The 20,271-nt window shown below is 41.8% G+C and overlaps 1 protein-coding gene across 5 annotated transcripts in view; it reads left to right on the top strand.

The window, feature by feature from the left end:
• VPS13D (vacuolar protein sorting 13 homolog D) overlaps positions 1-20,271 on the top strand; it is a 239,847-nt gene that overhangs the window by 22,397 nt on the left and 197,179 nt on the right. For all 5 annotated transcript variants that reach the window (XM_072751165.1, XM_072751164.1, XM_072751163.1 and 2 more), the window contains 12 exons: positions 301-469; positions 631-732; positions 900-1,101; positions 2,100-2,279; positions 3,333-3,463; positions 4,303-4,378; positions 4,791-4,961; positions 5,949-6,079; positions 7,352-7,484; positions 9,671-11,881; positions 13,121-13,272; positions 16,331-17,362. In XM_072751165.1, coding sequence (XP_072607266.1) covers positions 301-469; positions 631-732; positions 900-1,101; positions 2,100-2,279; positions 3,333-3,463; positions 4,303-4,378; positions 4,791-4,961; positions 5,949-6,079; positions 7,352-7,484; positions 9,671-11,881; positions 13,121-13,272; positions 16,331-17,362 — 4,690 coding nt within the window. The remainder of the gene's footprint in view (positions 1-300; positions 470-630; positions 733-899; positions 1,102-2,099; positions 2,280-3,332; positions 3,464-4,302; positions 4,379-4,790; positions 4,962-5,948; positions 6,080-7,351; positions 7,485-9,670; positions 11,882-13,120; positions 13,273-16,330; positions 17,363-20,271) is intronic.

Raw genomic sequence — 20,271 nt, 5'->3', positions numbered from 1 at the left:
GCCCGACGTGGGATTCGATCCCGGGTCTCCAGGATCGCGCCCTGGGCCAAAGGCAGGCGCCAAACCGCTGCGCCACCCAGGGATCCCTATTTTTTGATGTTCTTTGTCAGCAGATTGACTTTACTCACATGTTGGGTTTAGTCTAATGTTGAAATGAGCTGGAGGCATGAAGTATTGGTGGGCAAGAGAAGAGAGGTCTCAGAGGAGGAATAGGGTTGTTTATGTACATTGTCCTGGGTTGAAGATGTTTTAGTCGCTTTTATTGTAAGAGGTAATTAACATTGTTATGACACCTCTCAGCTGCCGAGAATGGTGGTACTTTGCTCTGAATGCTAACCTGAACGAGATCAGAGAGGAGAGGAAGCGTTGTACCTGGGACTTCTTGTTACACCGTGCCCGCGATGCTGTGTCTTACACCGACAAATACTTCAGCAAGCTGAAAGGAGGCTTGCTGCCTGCAGATGACAGGGTGAGCAGATTGTTGTTATCTTCACTGTTTCTTGGCTTTCAGCAGGAATGTTGGGAGCCAGGTGGGTTCTCTCTCAGTGCTTGGAGTAGTTTGTGAAGGTGTCCGGTTTCTCTGCAGCTATAAGACCTGTTTTGGTTTTGTTTTTGTTTTAACCCAAACAGGAGGAGATGCGTCGGATTGAGGAGGAACAGAGCTTTGAGGAATTGAAGATTTTGCGTGAACTGGTTCATGAGCGATTTCACAAGCAAGAAGAACTGGCAGAGGTAAGAAATCCTCTGTGAGAAGATAGGTTCAGTCCTAACATGCTCAGACTGCTTCCGTGTGGATGTGCTGTGCTTCTTGGGGATGGGGAGGACAGAGAATGATCAGTGGCAGGTCACAGCTTGTTTGTCTTTGGGGACTCATATTTGCTCCTTTCTGGTTGACACAGAGCCTACGAGAGCCTCAATTTGATTCTCCAGGAGACTCTCCTGGGGACCCAGAGACCAGTGGAGGCAGTGGGATGCTACAGTACCTTCAGTCCTGGTTTCCTGGCTGGGGTGGCTGGTATGGGCAGCAGACCCCTGAGGGGAGACCGGTTGAGGGACTGTCAGCAGAGCAGCCTGAACAGTGGACTCCCGAGGAGATCCTAGGTAAGGTGGGAGCGGAACTTTGCTTCTCGGCCCTTGGCTGCTGTGAAGGGAGACACTTGGTTCATAAAAATCCATCTGTTTGTGCAATGGCCCATGGTATTTTCAAATAAAAGAAGTAGACATTTGTAAAACGGTTTGTCTCCCGTTCATAGATTGAGATGGAGGAAATTTTTGAGAGATACTTCATTTACAACTTTGTTGCTAAATTTGAATAATTAGCATAGTTTCGGGACTGAGTGGCAGCGGTTGTAGGACTAGGTGAGTTCGAAAGGTTTAAACTCTGAAGCTTAAGCATCAGTCCAAGGCCACTCTTTAGACCCATGCTGTCCATTATGGTAGCCATAGCCACAGATGGCTATTTATTTTTATTAAAAAAAATATTTAATTGAAGCAAACTGATAGAGTGTGCACACGCCATACTTCTACAGATCAGTGACTTCCAGAGTGAATATTCCTGTCTAACCTGGACGCTGGCAGAGAAATAAAACATAATCAGCACCCTGGAGGGGTTTGTGCATTTGTTGCAGTCACCCTCTCACATGTTATCATCTATTTCTTGACTTATAACACCAGAGGTTTGTTTACCCATTTTCAAACCAATGGTTCTTTAAATTCAAATTAATTCAAAGAAAAACAATTTTTTTCCTCAGTTATACTAGCCACATTGGCCACGGGGCTCAAAGCCACTTGTGGTTGGTGGTCCTGGGCCAGACAGTGCAGATGTAGAACATTTCACTGCTTTGGGCAGCGCTGCTTAAGCTGGACTTTGTCACGAACCTAACGTCCTCCCTTGTTGGAGAATAAGTTGATAAGCTTTCCTACCAAACAGTGTGATCATTTTACATTAGGAATGAAACAGTCACTCCTGACTTTGGAATTCTTCCCTAAAAAAAGGGAGAAACTTGTTAAATAATATCGTCGCTGCAATCAGCGTGCCTGGTGGTGCTTTTTTGGGTTTTCGTGTTTTCTCCTAAAGTCTTTCCTTTGTCATTGCTCAGGCACTGAGGAGTTTTTTGACCCGACCACCGATGCATCCTGTCTGAGCGCGTACACGAAGCGGGACCTTGTTTTCGCCAGACTGCACTTGCGGCTGCAGCGGGGTTCTGTGACACTGCTGCGCCAGGAGCAGGGCACCCCACAGATGGAGGAGAGCGCCTTCCTGCAGCTTGAGTTGTCAGGTGTGGCCCCACAGAGCGGCCTGGTGCTGCTGCTCCCTGCCTGCACCAGCATCCCCTTGAGTCTCCTTATTTGCGCTCGTTCTGTTCTAGAAACTGGCCATGAGCACCAAGCAATTGCACGCTGGGTCATTGCTGCTGGGGGAACGTAGGCTTGAGGGCCTCTGAGCCTCCGATCATAACGTTCACTGATGGATCGGTACCTGACCTTGGTGCAAGTGTGTCTGTGTGTAAAGACAGCTCATTTAATATATATAGGGGATTCATTAATACCGAGCTCGTGGCCAGTGGCACTGTAACTCCTGAGTGCAGCACTGTGTGTGGAGATCATTTTAAACAGTGAAATCACCAACAAAAGGTACAAAAATGCAAACAGCTTGGCACTAAATAGACCACGAGAGGGGCATTTGTGTGCAGTATGAACCAAGCCAAACCAAGAAAGCAGAGCGATGTTACCTGGTTCACCCTTGGCTGCGGGGGTGAACGTTGGGTGACTCAGATTTGTGTCTGCTCTACACATGTCTCAGAAGCACCACCAGGATGGATCTCGGGGTTGTAAATGAGTTTTAGTGAGTAGGTGAATTCACAAACATGAAACCCGTGAATAGTGAGGATTGACCATGTTTGATGTGTTTTTGTGACTTTGAATTAATGGTGTATGAATATGCAGATGTTTTTTTTTTACATCTCACACGCACTTTTATTTTGGTCCAAAAAATAGCCACTTATCTCAATAATTTAAAGGTGAACAACCAAAAAAAAAGTTTGTTTGACTTTATAATTTTGAGAGCTGAGATAGCACAAACGTAGTGTGAATTAGCAGATTGCTTGAACTCAATTGTAAGATGCTCTGTTAAGAATTCATTCTGTTACAAAGCTTTTAATATTCCTTATGTATTTATAGAGAGTGATTTATACAGACATACTGATATATAGGTAGGCTTTTTTGTTCTACTTTCAAGGAAAAAGGCTTCATGATACTTAGTCACCCACATACCTTTAAAATACTCGAGGGTATCATGGCGTAGTATCCACTCTTTGTTGATCTTTTTGTAGATGTGAAGCTATCGGCAGAATCTCTTCCTCGAAGAAATTCCTCGCTGCTCTCAGTACGGCTGGGGGGACTGTTTCTTCGGGACCTGGCCACAGAAGGAACCGTGTTTCCCCTTCTGGTGTTCCCGAATGCAGTATGTACGGCAGTGGGATGGCTGCTCCGTCCAGAGCTCTGTGACCTGTGCCCAACTTAGGCGAGCAAGAAGTAGCACTAACTCCATTCATTCTGACATTTGGTCATCTGGAGACAGATGGGCTGATTAAAAAACAAACTGGAATTCAGTAAGGTTTTTTTAATTGGTCGGAGAGCAGATTGGAAGGAAGCAGTGCCTCCTTCCCTTCTTCCTCTCCTTAGTCATGGCTGTTACGGAGTAGTTTGCTCTGTTTTGGAAGAAAATGCCAGAAGCACCACTGTTTTCATATTTCAAGGGCAATGTTTGCATCTCCTCTATCTGGAATTCATTTTCATGCATTTTGACCCTTAGTCACAGATCTTTTCCAGACTTTTCCAGATCTTTTCCAGAGAACCACTTCAACTTACCTATGTATGTGTAATTTTTTACATTCAGTATACCAATTAGGTCTTTGATCTTGTTAAGTTGGCAAAGATACGGTCAGAATAGTTGAGCATTTAGCTACTTGCTCTGTCTGTGGTTTTTTTTTTTTAGGGGAGGGACTGTGGAGAGGGTGGGAGGAATGCAGCATAATCTAAGAAGCCATGCATACTTCATACTCATTTAGGAGTCATTCATTAAATGCGCGGACTGCAGAGTAGCATACTGTCCATATTAGGTTAGAAAAAGGCACAGACTAGAGAGATCAGTCTACAAGTCCTCTAATCCGATGTCAGATGAGTTTTGATGTGGTTGTGTTAAGTGAGAGTGATGCCAAAGGGCAAAACTAGAGGAAGTGTTTGCACAGTGAATTGTCCCCTCTCACCTGACATCTGTGCCTTTTGTGTATGTTTTAATAGCAAAAAGAAGTTGGCAGAGTCTCACAGTCTTTTGGTCTCCAAACAACATCTACAGACAGAAGTGATCATAACCCTGGTAATTTGTCATATGTTCTTAAAACTAATCTTCAGAAATAAGATTACTGATCAGTAGTGCTGGTCAGTTGTAAGAGGGAGTGTGTCCTGTTTTGTCCAGCGGTTTTTTGTGTGGGTCTCTGTTGTTCATGGAGACCATGTTTTCTGTAACCTGTGTGTGACCGGGGTAAGCCTGCAGGGCTTCCGAGGCCTGGGTTTCCATAATGAGAGTGAATATAACACCCCAATCTTGAGGATTCCTACTGAAAATTAGTCCTCGTTAGGGTCTCTATTTTATGAATTTTTCATAAATGAGAACTAATTGGAAAATAATTTAGAAAATATATTTTTTTCCAGAATTCCTTACGGGTTATTAAGAATAAGGTGATTGTTTTTGCTGTGTTCCATATTCTTTCTCTGGTTCTTCCCTTTAGCTGCGGACCCAGACGACCCAGTTTTTGAGATGCTGTATGAGAGAAATCCGGTGCACAGCCATTTTGAGAGGCGGCTGAATGTCAGCACGAGGCCTTTGAACATCATATATAATCCCCAGGCTATTAAAAAAGTAGCAGACTTTTTCTACAAGGGAAAGGTTCATACCTCAGGTTAACTTTTTTGTTTGTTTGATCTTATGTTACTTTCTATAGACATCTTTCTTGTCATTTTTAGTGCTTTGGACAAGGGTTATTACACATTGAAGTGACCTGGTAGTGGCTGGAATCATGACCTAGAGGGCACATGGATGGTGTTGTCCTTAGTTATGGAATCAAAGTAGTTGTCCTTGCAAAGTCACTTTTCCAGAAGGGATCAATATCTTAAATATTTTCGTTTTCTTTGCCCTCATCTGTCATACTTTAAAAAATTCTTTCCATTCTATTAGAATCTTGGTTTCCTTGGCTACCCAGGATATTTTAGGCCTGTGAATTTAGGAGGAATGTTCAAGAATTTCCCTCTAGATGGCAGGGTCTGTTCCACTTGTTTGGTGCAGCGTTAAATACTGCAGAGCTCATCCTTGTGCTGTTCTATGTCATCGTTGCTTTATTCATGCTTCCCCTTTGTTCCCAAAAGAGATTTGAGATCATAGAAGCAGAAAAAACACTTTCATTGACATGGACATTGATAACACAATAGTCCTTTCCTACATGTAGCCCCTCTCTCCCTTCTTAAAACAGTGGAGCTGCTTTAGTTTTTGGTCCAGTTTTGGAGTCTTCATGTCAACGATAGCCGTAAATGCCTTGGCTTTATTGCTCTGTCCCTGATAGAAGGCATTTCCTTCCAAATTCCACTTTATTAACGTAGTGTTATGCTTTCAGGATTTTAGAATAGTCTGGGATCTTTCAGAAAATGGTTCAAAAATTCCAGTAACTTAGGTGCCCTTCCCGCGTGTGCCACCTTTCCCCCTTGTGGCCAGGTCCCCCACCATTGCCTCACTCTTGTTACCCTTTGCAGTGGCAGGGCGAGTAGGAGTAGAACTGTTGTGCAGATGGTCTTCTAGCTCCGATGGAAATTGGTGATGAGAACAATGTTGCAGTGGTCTTTTCCACCCAGCCATTTGAAAATGCTCATTCTCCTGTGCATCCCTAATCTTGCAGGTTTTGGTTATCAGTCTGAACTTGAGCTGAGAGTGGCAGAAGCTGCCCGAAGACAGTACAACAAACTGAAGATGCAGACCAAGGCGGAAATCCGACAAACTCTCGATCGTTTGCTAGTGGGTGATTTCATTGTAAGTGGGGCAGGGGCAGGGCCAGGGGTGGGGGCAGGTGTTCTTTCTGTCAAGTTCTTCACCTCCTCTAGTTAAACCTGTTTGTTTCAACTACAATCAATAAATTAACTGAACATAGTAAATCTGTCATAGCTAACCCAAAATAAAATCTGGCTTTTACAGTCAGAGTATCAAGAATAAAAACAAATGGCTGGGATTAAACCGTGTTTCTTCCCTGTGTCCGTCTTGGAACTCTCTTAAGATTCGTTCATGTTCCATTTTCTGTACCTGATGTTTTACAAATGTTTCACATAAGAGTATTCCCCTTCACTTACTATTATCAGATGAAAAATACCTGGAATGGTGCCCCAGTTTTGTTTCCAGGGTAGATAGTCACTTTGTGCTACTAAATGACCAGCTGACGTGAGGACGCCATAGAAAAAGAGAGCCAAGAAATACTTTACGAGTCCAGCAAAACTCAGTCTGTAGCACAGTGGCATGGAGATGCCCTACTTAGGTGCAGCAGTAGGTGGAGCAGGGAAAGTGCAGCTCCCTTTGGGGAGCAGAGCCCCTGTAAGTGTAAGGGACAGCAGAACTGTTCCAAGTAAAGTGGAACTGAAGATGGTATGGGATGAAGAATTAGTCCTGTTTTCTGTTTCGAGTGTGTGTGTTTCAAGACAAACGCAACAAGTAGTATCCTGTTGTTATCTTAGTCGAAGAGGTTTCTTTCTGATGACATTTATGTAACTTAGCTTTTTACCACATTCATATATTCAAGGCTAATTTTAGTTGCACGGAAGAACAGTGAACACACTCATGGCTTGGTGTGTTTTTTTATATTTCAAATGTCAAAGCTTATGTTTTCCACTAAGGTATTTTGACCTGAAAGTTTGTGGTTACTAATGTCTGTGAATAAGTAAAAATACTTGAATTTGGATGTTTATTGGAATTCCATAATTTCTGCAATACGGTGAGATACTAAGTCCTATAAATTTAGAAGCATGATCTTTCTTAAGCCATGAATCACCATAATCAAAGACCCGCCCCCCCCCCCGGGTCCGGTAATTTGCTAATTTTTTTTCTCCCACTTTAAACATTTACCTGTGATAATGTCTCAAATCCTTAAGGATTTGGATCTACTTTTGTTTTAAACTTTTTCTGTAATACCGTAGATCTTTAAGTCATCCCATAACCCTGAGTGTGGCTTTCAGGAAAGGCTTGAGCTTAACTAATAATGCTGTTCAGTTTTTGCAGTTGTGGTTTTGTTGTTTATAGTTTATTTTATTTCTACAGGAGGAGAGTAAAAGGTGGACAGTGCGACTAGATATTTCTGCCCCTCAGGTGATCTTTCCTGATGATTTCAAATTCAAGAATCCTGTGTTAGTTGTTGTGGATCTAGGGAGAATGCTGTTGACAAATACCCAAGGTATGATATAAATCTGAAGACATACCCTGCATGGGTTGATCTGTCTATGCTTAACGTAGTAAACGAGTTTTAGGGGTGCCTGAGTGGCTCAGTAGCTTGAACATCTGACTTGATTTCAACTCAGGTCATGATCTCTCAGGGTTGTGAGATTGAGCCCCATGTCGGGCTCCGTGCTGATTGTGGAGCTGCTTGAGATTCTCTCTCAATTTCTCTCTCTCTAAAAAAAAGGGGGCTTTTTATGACATTTTAACCCCCAAGTTCACTTGTTACTTCTTTGATAATAGTTATATTGGGATACACTTTAAAATGGACAGTTTAGTTGTTGTTATTGATATTGACAGAATTGTGCAATTTACTGTATTATCTAATCCCAGAACATTTTCATCATTCTATGAAGACATTCCAAACCTGTCAACTGTTACTCTCCATTACCTCTTCTTCTAGACCCTGCCAACCATTATTCTTTCTATCTCTGTGGATTTGACTATTCTGAACATTTTATAAGGATGCAGTCATGCAATATACAGATTTTTGTCTCACTTTTTTCAATTAGCATAATATTTTTGAGATTTATCTATTTTGTAGCTTGTAGTAGTACTTTGTTTCTGTTTGTGGCTGAATGATATTCTTTGGTGTGAATGTACCACATTTTGTTTATCCATTCATTAATTCGTGAGAATTTGGGTTGTTTCTACTTTTTGGCTACTGCAGATAATGCTGCTATGAGCATTCATGTATAGACTTTTGTATATACCTGTTTTCAAAATCTTGGTCATATTTCAGTGTGGAATTGCTGGGTCATATGCTGACTTCGTGTTTAACAGTTTGAGGAACTGCCAGATTGTTTTGCAAAAGGGTGGTACCATTTTACTGTTTTACCAGCAGCGTATGGGGGTTTCAATTTCTACATCCTTGCCAACACTTGTTGTTCTCTGTCTTTTGGATTATAGCCATTTTTTTTTAAATGAGTATGAAGTAGTATTTCATCGTGTGTGTGTGTGTTTTTTTTTTAAAGATTTTATTTATTTATTTGTTCATAGAGACACACACAGAGGCAGCGACACAGGCAGAGGGAGAAGCAGGCTCCATGCAGGGAGCCCGATGTGGGACTCGATCCTGGGTCTCCAGGATCACACCCCGGGCTGCAGGCGGCGCTAAACCGCTGCGCCACCAGGGCTGCCCTCATTGTGGTTTTTATTTGTATTTCTCAAGCAACATTTTGTATTTTAAAAATATTTCTCTGAACTTCATTTCAAAAATAGAGATTTACTGTATTTAGGAATATTAGGGATATTCTAAAAAGAGACTCCTGGAAGGTTATTTCATTACTGTGACTAGGTCCAAAAAGTATTTATTGTTTACCTTGAGCTGGGCAGGAAGAAAGGGGATTCATGGGGTAAAAGGTTGAGGAAGCTTATCAAATAATCTCAACCTAGAGAGAAGACCCAAAAGAGAAGAGATAGAGGATTCAAACACGAGTGGCAAAGTTTGGCGCTGTGGAGAATGTTAAAGGGAATTAGATCTGAAGGGAAGGATCTTAAGACCATGGAAAGCACCTACTTGAACTTGTAAACCATAAACATGGAACAGACGTGGGTGGCAGAAACTAGTGGTGTGATTTTGTAGTTGACTTAGCACTGAGCGGTAAAAGACTGGACTGTAGAAGTCTGTAGAAGAGAAGGGTTGAGTTGTGAATTCAGGCTGGAATGGGATGGGATGCTGAGCAGTTACTGCTTGCAAGCACTGATCTGGCACCTGGAGTATTGTTGAGTAAGATACATGAGGCCTGAGTTCTTCTGGAACATTCTAGTGGAGGGAGCAAAATGAACACCTAGACAAATACAGGAAAAGATAAACAGACAGATGACTGTGGAGAGTGATGTAAGAATGACTGGTGAGAGCAGCTTGTGGCAGTGGTGGGGCAGTGGGTCATTTTTTCTGCTCCCTGACCTGTGTTCCTATGTCAGCAGGGTTCCATTTTTTCTGTTTTGTGTTTTGCTTTCAAAATTAATAGATAAGTTTAAAGCCAGTAAATGGTAAAATCAGAATTTTATGCATAAGAGTTTTCATCCACTTATTTTTTTTAAATTGGAATGAGTTGATTCTCTTTTTCCTTAATTATTACAATAAAGGGAAGAGTAAGGAAGGAACAGACATATACTTTTAATCTTCTGTCTTATCTGCAGATGACTCCAAGAGGAAAAGTGGAGATGGGATAGCATCTGAAGAGAACCAGTTTAGTGATGATGAATATAAGACGCCTCTTGCCACACCTCCTAACACCCCACCTCCTGAGACAAGCAGTGGTAACGGAGGGAAAACACCTCCTTTTTCTGGAGTTGAATTCAGTGAAGAGCAGCTTCAGGCGCATTTAATGAGCACGAAGATGTATGAGAGGTACTCCCTGTCATTTATGGACCTCCAGATCATGGTTGGACGAGTGAAGGACAATTGGAAGCATGTCCAGGATATTGATGTGGGACCAACCCACGTGGTTGAGAAATTCAATGTTCACCTGCAATTAGAACGTCGATTGATTTATACATCAGATCCCAAGTACCCTGGAGCTGTGCTCTCAGGCAATTTACCAGACTTGAAAATCCACATCAATGAAGATAAAATATCTGCTCTAAAGAATTGCTTTGCTCTCCTGACTACCCCAGAAATGAAGACTTCAGACAGTCAGTTTAAAGAGAAGATTTTTCCCCAAGGAGGGCAACGGGGAAGTTTGCAAGACTCAGTAATGAATTTAACCCAGAGCTTTGTGATGTTGGAGCAGCACACCCGGGAGGTTCTGGTAGAGTCGCAGCTCCTCCTGGCTGAATTTAAGGTGAACTGCATGCAGCTTGGAGTGGAGAGCAATGGCCGGTACATTTCCGTGCTCAAAGTGTTTGGGACCAATGCTCACTTTGTGAAGAGGCCTTACGACGTTGAGGTCTCCCTGACCGTTCATGGCTTGCTCCTGGTGGACACAATGCAGACGTACGGTGCTGATTTTGACCTTTTGATGGCTTCACATAAGAACTTGAGCTTTGATATTCCAACTGGAAGCCTCCGGGATAGCAGGGCCCAGTCTCCCGTCTCTGGATCCAATGCAGCCCACCCCACTAATGCTGCCACACTAAATGACCCATCAGCTACTGGTGTTTTGCTTGACAAAATTCTCACCAAAGAACAGGAGTCCCTCATTAAACTGGAATATCAGTTTGTGAGTTCAGAGTGCCCGTCGATGAATTTGGACAGCACTCTTCAGGTGATTTCATTACAGGTGAATAATCTGGATATTATCCTAAACCCGGAGACAATTGTGGAACTGATTGGTTTTCTTCAAAAATCTTTTCCTAAGGAAAAAGATGATTTGAGCCCTCAGCCTTTAATGACTGATTTTGAAAGAAGCTTTAGGGAAGAAGGAGCTTACCAGTCTACATATGAACAGAACACTGAGGTTGCAGTGGAAATCCACAGGCTTAATTTACTGCTACTTCGGACGGTGGGAATGGCAAATGGCGAGAAATACGGCAGAAAAATTGCAACTGCAAGTATTGGCGGCACGAAAGTTAATGTCTCAATGGGTAGCACATTTGACATGAATGGTTCTCTGGGCTGTTTGCAGCTTATGGATTTGACACAAGATAATGTTAAGAACCAGTATGTTGTCAGCATTGGGAATTCCATAGGCTATGAAAATATCGTTAGTGATATTGGGTACTTTGAATCTGTCTTTGTTAGACTGGAAGATGCAGCCCTCAGCGAAGCTTTGAGTTTCACGTTTGTTGAGAAATCTAAGCAGGAGTGTTTTCTCAACCTGAAGATGGCTTCCTTGCATTATAACCACTCTGCTAAATTTTTGAAGGAGTTGACCCTGTCCATGGATGAGCTGGAAGAAAATTTTCGAAGTATGTTGAAAAGCGCAGCTACCAAAGTCACTACAGTACTAGCTACCAAGACGGCGGAGTACAGTGAGATGGTATCACTCTTTGAAACTCCAAGGAAGGCCCGGGAATCCTTTATCTTAGAAGAAAATGAAATGTATGGGTTTGGCCTCGCTGGGTCTCATTCCGACACCGTAAAGCTAATCTTGAACATAAATATTGAATCCCCTGTTGTTTCTATCCCTCGGAAGCCTGGGAGTCCTGAGTTGTTGGTGGGACACTTGGGACAAATATTCATCCAGAATTTTGTGTCAGGAGATGATGAATCCAGAAGTGACCGTCTGCGGGTAGAAATTAAAGACATTAAGTTATATTCTTTGAATTGCACCCAATTGGCAGGCAGAGAGGGTCCTGGATCCGAAGCAAGCCGGGCGTTTTGTTCTTCTGGGTCTGTCAGTGCCAGTAGTCAGGAGGAAGCTCAATTTACCCGACATGATTTCTTTGAATCTTTGCACAGAGGTCAAGGTGAGGAGCGCAAATCTTTTGTCTCATTTTGTCTAAAGATTCCAAGCCCAGTGCATGTGGTACTTTGCTTAAAACAACAACAAAAACCAAAAAAAAAAAAAAAAAAAAACAACAACCAAAAAAAAACAACCAAAAAAAAACCAACCAAACAAACAAAACAACAAAAACCTTTTCTTTTAGAATTGTCCCCAGTGAGTGTTTAAGAAATCAAAATAGAATTTTATTTTATTTTATTTTTTTCAAAATAGAATTTTAATAGAATGCTTCATACCAGGTTGGTATGTTTTCAGTTTTTCCCATTGGATACCATATTTGGCAAAATAAGAATTTTTTCTTTTTTTTTAAGGTTGTCCCCTTTAACGCTGGATGAGTGCCCATTTACAGGAATGCTTCAGAGGGTGGAGTCTGTCAGAGTATTATTTACTTTAGTCAAATACATCTGATTTTTTTCAGTTCTAAGCTGTAGATCTTTGCTAGTTAGATATTATAGTCCAAGATAGCTGGAGGGATTGAAAGTGGAATACAAAATTTAGTCTGTGGATGTTACATTTTCCTAACAGTTTTCTACCATCTTCTGTAATGGATTGGTTCAGGGTCTGGGGATAAGATGCCTATATTTGTGTTCTTGATCTGATCTGCTAAAAACCAAACAGTTCAATCTATTAGTCTTGGCATCCATGAACATCAGGTGAGCCCTAAAGCCTGGCTTTACTTACTGGTGAAGAAATTCATGTCTTTGAGAATTTCTTCATTTGTGGTTCTCAGGTGTTAATTTACCTGTTCACTTACATCCTACCTAAAGATTGCTTTCTCTGCTTGGGATAAAAGGTGTTCACTTAGAACCTGGTAGTGTTCTTGATTTTGATGTAGGCCCAGTAGGAGGAGGGATCAATCTGTACTTGAAAGCTGGGTAGGGATGAGCAGTTTGCTTTGGAAAATGCTGGCATGGGAGGCTAAGGGAAGCTTAGAGACCTGGTCTGGATTAATATTCATCGCATTGTACTTTGAAGCCACGAAATAGAGCATATTGTTTCTTTTTGTGTATGAATTTATGTTGTACCTGTGTTTGCTATGAGTTTTGGTCTTGGTCTTGCTATGAGTTTGCACTCAATCATAGACAAGGCTGTCTTGCTCTAATGGTAACTCACAGACTCTATTTTATACACCCTACACTTCATCAGCAACAGTGTAATAAGTATTAGTATTTCCAATCTGTCCTTTTTCTCTGTGTCATGCCAGCTTTTCATATCCTGAACAACACCACCATTCAGTTTAAACTGGAGAAGATCCCTATAGAGAGAGAATCTGAATTGACTTTCTCCCTTAGTCCAGATGACCTGGGAACTTCTAGCATCATGAAGATCGAGGGGAAATTTGTCAACCCAGTTCAGGTAAACACCTGTTGATTTTCATGTCTGGGCACTTGAATTCCTATATTTATATTTATACCACATTGATGTGTCCATATATTGTTATATAGTTGTATATATAAAATGTTAGAAGGAGAATATGTAAATTCAAAGAGATGTTGTGACTGCCTATTATTGTCGATAACTTGTTCCGTGAAAGTGGCGCCTTTTCATTGTGTGCTTTCATCGCTGTGGAGTCAGTCTTGTTGGCCACCTTCATGTGGAGGAACAGTGAGTTCTATAGAAGGAGGAGGCAGTTCTTTTATTTCATGGCCATTCAAAAACAGAGTTACTGCTTAAAAAAATCAGAGCCTGTCTTTCCCAGGAGGATATAGTTCTTGTCACTCTTTTGACATACTTGGCTCAGCCTATGAAACAATCTGATTATTTGAGCTGTTGACAGATCCTCTCAAGGGAGAATTAGTTGTGCCCTCTTTGAAATGAAATGGGCCAGGATAGGGATTTCTGTGTGTGTGTGTGTGTGTCTCTGCACATGCGCTTGTGTATGGTGAGTACGCCTGTGTTTGTGGTGAGTATGTGTGTATACAACCGTCATCCCTTTTCCTTCAGAAGTGTCCGTTTTCCTGCTTTCACAAGGACGAGAGCAAAGAGCGTATTGTTATAAAACAGCAGGGACAGGCAGGATCTTAGGACAGTGGACCCCAGCCTTGGGCAGTACTTGGTCACTAGTCTGTATCTGGCAGTTGCTCTAGAGTAACTCAGGAGTGCTGTTCACAGAACGTGTGTACCTTTTGACATCAGTAGTTCCTGGATATGAGTCCTGGGTGAGGGACTTTCCCCAAAGCTTTCCTATCTTGGCCAAATTTTTGCATAACCAGTAGTGGCTACTAGACTGACATTTTCATCTGAAATCTATTTTTTAACATGAATTCTTTTTTTTTTTTTTTTTTAAGATTTTATCTATTCATGAGAGACAGAGAGAGAGAGACAGAGCAGGGGGAGAAGCAGGCTCCATGCAGGGAGTCTGATGTGGGACTCGATCCCGGGACTCCAAGATCATACCCTGGGCAGAAAGTGGTGTTAAACCATTGACACCTGGGCTGCCCTATAACATGAATTCTGTTGGATCATGTTGACTTAATGTTCTTATGGTTACCATTCATTTACTGTGATTTTTGATGAAAATCTTCTAAAAATGATTGTAAATCAGTCTAAGTTATTATTTAATAATTCATAATTTTAATAATTTAAAAATACTTTATTATGAAAAATTTAAAGCATACAGTCGAATAGTTTAATGAACCTCACGTACCCATCATTTAGATGCAGCAGTTATCAGTATTTTGCCACATTTGTCTCATTTCTCTCTCTCTTTTTTATTTTTTAGGTGGGGATAGGGTAGGGAGGGGAAGACGGAGAAAAAATCTCAAGCAGGCTCCACGCCCAGTGCAGAGTCTGATTTGGGGCTTAATCTTATGACCCTGAGATCATGACCTGAACTGAAATCAAGAGTCAGACGCTCAGCTGACTGAGCCACCCTAGTACCCCTTTTGGTGAACTATTTTTAAGGCAAATCCCAGAGTCATACCATTTTTATTGCTATATATTTAGAGTGTATCTCTGTAGTCAACGTGCATTTTCTTACATAACTAAAATGGTATTATTATGTCCAAATGAGGATTCCTTGGTTAACATAACAAATTTTAATCCATTTTCGGATTTCAGAGACATTTTTGATTACTTGAAAAAAAAAGGTCTTTTCACTTTTGCTTTGTTTCATTCAGGATCCAAATGAGACCTGTACATTGTGTTTGTGTGATATGTTGTGTGGGTCTTGGTTTAGCTTCCCTCTCGTTTTCTTCCCCACACTATTACTGCATTGTGACAAGTAGGTGAGTTGTCCTGTAGGTTGTCCCACAGTCTGGCTCTGGCTGTTTGTTTATGGTGTCACTCAATTTGTTCTCTGTAATACTGTACCTTAATACTGTACCTTAACTCTACAGGTTTAACTGGATTCAGGTTCCTTTTTTTCTTGGCTAGGACACTTCAGCAGTGGGGTTGGGTCCTCCTATTGCATTATGTCAGGAGGCACGTAATGCTTGGTTGTCTCTGGGTTAGTGATACTGAGATTGATGATTTTGTGCAGTTCTGGAGATCTGGATCCGTCCACTGTAACATTCCCCTCCAGTCCTTCATAGAAGGGCTTATTCCACGGGTGGCCTCTGATGGTACACGTTAGTTCAGTAGGGGCTTCGAACAGGCACTTTCCAACTCTGCCATTTCTATATTTGTTTGGAATTTCTCTGTTAAAAAATTGCCTATGAATATATAAAAAACTTGTGTGAAAATGTTTTTAATAAGTTATAATCAAAAACAAAATATAAGGGGAGAGGAGACATAAGTGATCATGGCTTTTTGTTATTATGATTACGAAGCACTTTTTTTTTTTTTTTTTAAGATTTTATTTATTTATTCCTTGAGAGACACACACAGAGAGAGGCAGAGACACAGGCAGAGGGAGAAGCAGGCTCCACACAGGGAGTCTGACATGGGACTTGATCCCAGGTCTCCAGGATCCCACCCCAGGCTGAAGGCAGCGCTAAACCGCTGAGCCACCGGGGCTGCCCACAAAGCACTTTGTTTAGCTGAACTAAACAAAGGTTGTTAGGCTAATTGGTGGTGATCAGCGAGTTTTAGAACCGCGAGTCTTGTTTCTCTGTCCTGTGGTATCACCACATTAGACTTTTGGCAGTGTCCTTGTCAGTATTTGCAGTTGTTTTTGTGGGTTAGAAAGAGTGATTTTACAGATTCAGGCCTATAGTCAACAGTACTTATTGAACATTGTGTAAAGATTATTTTGTGAGGTGCTGGGGGAAGCAGGAGGAGGGCCTTATCAGTAGACATGGGTCATGACAGGTTAAGGACAGAAAAGGAACAGAAGGGATAGTCCTGCAGTCAACTAATTTATAACATCTTGGGGAAACCCATAAACATCAACTTTGGAAATTTGTGGGCAGGTGCATTTGAGTGCAATTAATAATTGGTAGTGGGATAACTGAATTTCTCTCTTTGACTGCAGGTGGTGTTAGCAAAGCACGTGTATGAGCAGGTTTTACAAACGCTGGACAATCTTGTGTATAGTGAAGATCTGAATAAGTTTCCGGCCAGTGCAACCTCCTCACCTTGCCCTAATTCTCCTCTGCCTTCCCTCAGTACCTGTGGAGAACCTTCTATTGAAAGGAAGGAGAATGGATTGTTCAGCCACTCCAGCCTTTCTAACTCTTCTCAAAAGTCCTTGTCTCTGAAGGAAGTCAGATCTTTTACCCAGATTCAAGCCAACTTTTGTATATCAGAGCTTCAAGTCCAGCTAAGTGGAGATCTGACTTTGGGGGCCCAGGGTCTTGTGAGCTTAAAGTTTCAGGATTTTGAGGTGGAATTCAGTAAAGACCATCCTCAGACTTTATCTATTCAGATTGCCCTGCGCTCTCTGCTGATGGAAGACTTACTGGAGAAAAATCCAGATTCTAAATATAAAAACCTGATGGTGTCTCGGGGAGCCCCTAAGCCATCTAGTTTAGCGCAAAAAGAATATCTTTCTCAGTCTTGTCCTTCAGTATCCAATGTGGAGTATCCTGACATGCCTCGGTCTCTCCCTTCCCACATGGAAGAGGCTCCTAATGTCTTCCAGCTGTATCAAAGACCCACCTCAGCATCCCGGAAGAAGCAAAAGGAAGTCCAAGACAAGGACTGTCCCTTGACCCCACCTCCTTCACCAACAGTAGATGAGCCCAAGATACTTGCTGGAAAGAGTAAATTTGATGATTCCTTGGTACATATCAATGTATTCTTGGTGGATAAGAAACATCCAGAATTCACTTCCAGTTATAATCGAGTTAACCGGAACATTGATGTTGATTTTAACTGCCTGGATGTGCTGATCACACTACAAACCTGGGTCGTGATACTAGATTTTTTTGGAATTGGTTCCACTGCCGACAACCATGCAATGAAGGTGCTGCCTGAGGACGTTCTACAAAATGTGAAGTCAGAATCAAACACTCTCTTAGAGTCTGAACTTCAGGATCCAGTTAACACTAAGCTGGATCTCAAGGTATCATTTCCCTTGTTGTTCATTCACCCTAAGAAATAGATCTTATTTTTTATTTTTTATTTTTTTTTAGAAATAGATCTTATTGACAGGGGAGCTATATATAGTCTTCTGGATGTCTGTTAATATTTTAGGTAAGGTTTTAGCATAAATCCCATCTGGAGGCAAGAAAAATAAATGGTTTAGGTAACCGTCCACCTTTCCTTTCGGTCCTGCAGTTTGGTGGAATGCCTTATTTTCTTGAAGCCTCAGTTTGCTGGTCTTCCGTCATCCAGTTAATTAAGATAACTACATGGGGGTAATGTATGTAAAGTACCTAGCTGAGTGTCTGGGATGTAGTAGCTATTCTAGAATGTGGCTTTGATCCTCTCTCCCTGCTCACTTAGAACATTGTTGGCTTTCACTGAGGCAACAGGACAGTCATTGAGAATGAAGTCTCAGGTCAGACTGCCTGGGTTTGAATCCTGGCACTTTTGCTGTAACCTGTGGCTGTGTGGCCTTGGGCACAATTTTTAACTTCTTTCTCTCTCAGTTTTCTCATCGATGAAATGGAGGTGTTGAGTGGTGCCTCCATCATTGGAATGTTGCAAAGATTAGGTGAGATAATTATAGGAGGGGAGCCTTTTGCGCAGTGCTTGGCAGGAAGTGAGCATTCAGCGATTGATAGCTTTTATAGCTTTGCTATTATGTGGATTACCAGACTTACAATTGTCCTTGATACTCTTATTGTAAATGTTTAAAAACATTTAAAGATAGAATTTGATTTTAAGTTTATATTCTGTTCTGTATGCTTAGCACAGTAAGATGTGTAAGCAGCAGCTCAACTCACTGTTTGGGGGCATGTCATCGAAGTTCTTTATCTACTTGTCTTAGCAAATGCGGACTTGCACTTGCTGCTGGGGAACAGTCAGGGAGGAGAGTTATGTTTAATCCAGTTGCTGTCTTCTTTCCTTAGCTGGCAAGAGGCTGCATTCCTCTAGAAATGGAAGAGCTTTCGGGGCAGAGTTGGGCATGCATCAGTGTCACCTCTCCCATCTCTGTTTGTGGATGAGTGCCTCTGCGGCACTCTGAGACCTCTGGAACCTTGTTTAGCCAGATGAATGGCAACTGGAGAGGCTTCAGTCATTGTTTTGGACCTCATGTGTTTGTAGCTGTGACTTTCATCCTGGGGTACCAGTCATGAATGGCCTCAGGAACCCTTTGGTGTTGGGTGTGGAAGAGCTCCAGAGGCCTTTGCACAGATACATGTAGCTGGCTTCACACAAGAACACCACCAGATAATGCCCTTCGGCAATGGGCTATTGTAGAATAAGAATTTTTGAAAACATTTTTGTTGTGAAAAATTTCAAACATAACACAAATAGAATAGTTTAATGAACTTCCATTTACTCTGTTCCTTTAAGATTCATCACATTTACTTTATTCCTTTTTTCTTTTTGCTGAAGAAAGCAGAATTCCAGATACATGATTTTACCTCTTGATGCTTCAGTATTCATTTCTAAAAAATGTGAACATGTTCTTATATACCCACATCTAACTAAATTAATGAGAATTTCTTGGTATTCTATAACACTCCTCAATCCATAATCAGATATTTCTGATTATCTCAGAGTAGCCCTTTTACTAGTGGATTATATATAGAGAAATGAATGGTTAAGAAACTTCATGTCTTCTCTGTGATCTCTGCAATTCATTGGAATACTTCACTTTTCTGAACTGTAGTTTCTTCGTCTACAAAAGGGGGAGAATTAAATAAAATACCATGTGACTCCTTTGGTTGGGAGTTCAAGTAAGGTTCACATGTTATGTTAGCTGTCATATCTCCTAAATCTCTGTTAATTAAAGAAAACCAGTCTTCATTCCCCCCATGCCATTGGCTTGTGGAAACCTTGTGGACAGGGTTAGTATCCTGCAGAGTGTCCCACATTCTGGATTTTTCTTTTGGTTTCCTTTTGGTGCCATTTGACTTCTTTGATCTTCTAATTTTAGAAATGGAAGTTAGCTCTAGAGGCTTCCTCAGATTCAGGTTCACCTTTGTGTTAAGAACACCTCGTAGGTTGCGCTGGGTGCTTCTTGTTGAGTCATGCCCGGGGGAATGCAACATCTGATTGTCCCACTTTTAGTGATGCTAGGATTCACGTTAAGAACAGGGTGTGGTTGGGGATCCCTGGGTGGCTTAGCGGTTTGGCGCCTGCCTTTGGCCCAGGGGGAGATCCTGGAGACCCGGGATCGAATCCCACGTCGGGCTCCGGGTACATGGAGCCTGCTTCTCCCTCTGCCTGTGTCTCTGCCTCTCTCTCTCTCTCCCTGTGACTATCATAAATAAAAATTAAAAAAAAAAAAAAACAGGGTGTGGTTGTGACAGCTGGATTCCTCTAATCAAAGCGTTTTTAGCCTCACTATTTGTTATTTGGGTGATTACGTAAGTGACTAGAAGCTTTCTGTTTCCCTCTTTCATAATAATCTCGTTTCCTTGAGGCTTGTGTGTCTGTTAGGAAGCTTTCTGCGGTCTCCAAGGCCACTGCACCCACAATAATCCCCTCCTTTTTTCTCTGCCTTCCTCTACAAATGTTCTTCCCTCTTCTTTTCTTCTTCTTATTTCCTTTCTTCCTTCCCCCGTCTTTTTTCCTCCTTATTGTGGATTCATCAAACTTTTACTGAGCACCTGCTTAGTGGCAGGCACTGAAAATACAGGGGTGAGTCTGGTACTTGGAAGCAGTGAATGTGAATTGAGGTCCCATCTTTTCGACTTTTCACCTTCCTTCTCTCCGACTGCTCCCTTATCCCCACTGATGACGCTAAGGTACCTGTCTCAACGCATCCTATATATAGAAGTCCTTTGATATTTGAAATGGCAGTGTTACAATACAGGATTTGTTACAAGGATTGTGGTTCCTAAGACAGGATTTTGG

This window comes from Vulpes vulpes, chromosome 2, assembly GCF_048418805.1.
Source record: "Vulpes vulpes isolate BD-2025 chromosome 2, VulVul3, whole genome shotgun sequence".
Lineage (NCBI taxonomy): Eukaryota > Metazoa > Chordata > Mammalia > Carnivora > Canidae > Vulpes > Vulpes vulpes.
The sequence above is the reverse complement of the archived record's forward strand: the minus strand, read 5'-3'. Positions and strand labels throughout refer to the sequence as shown.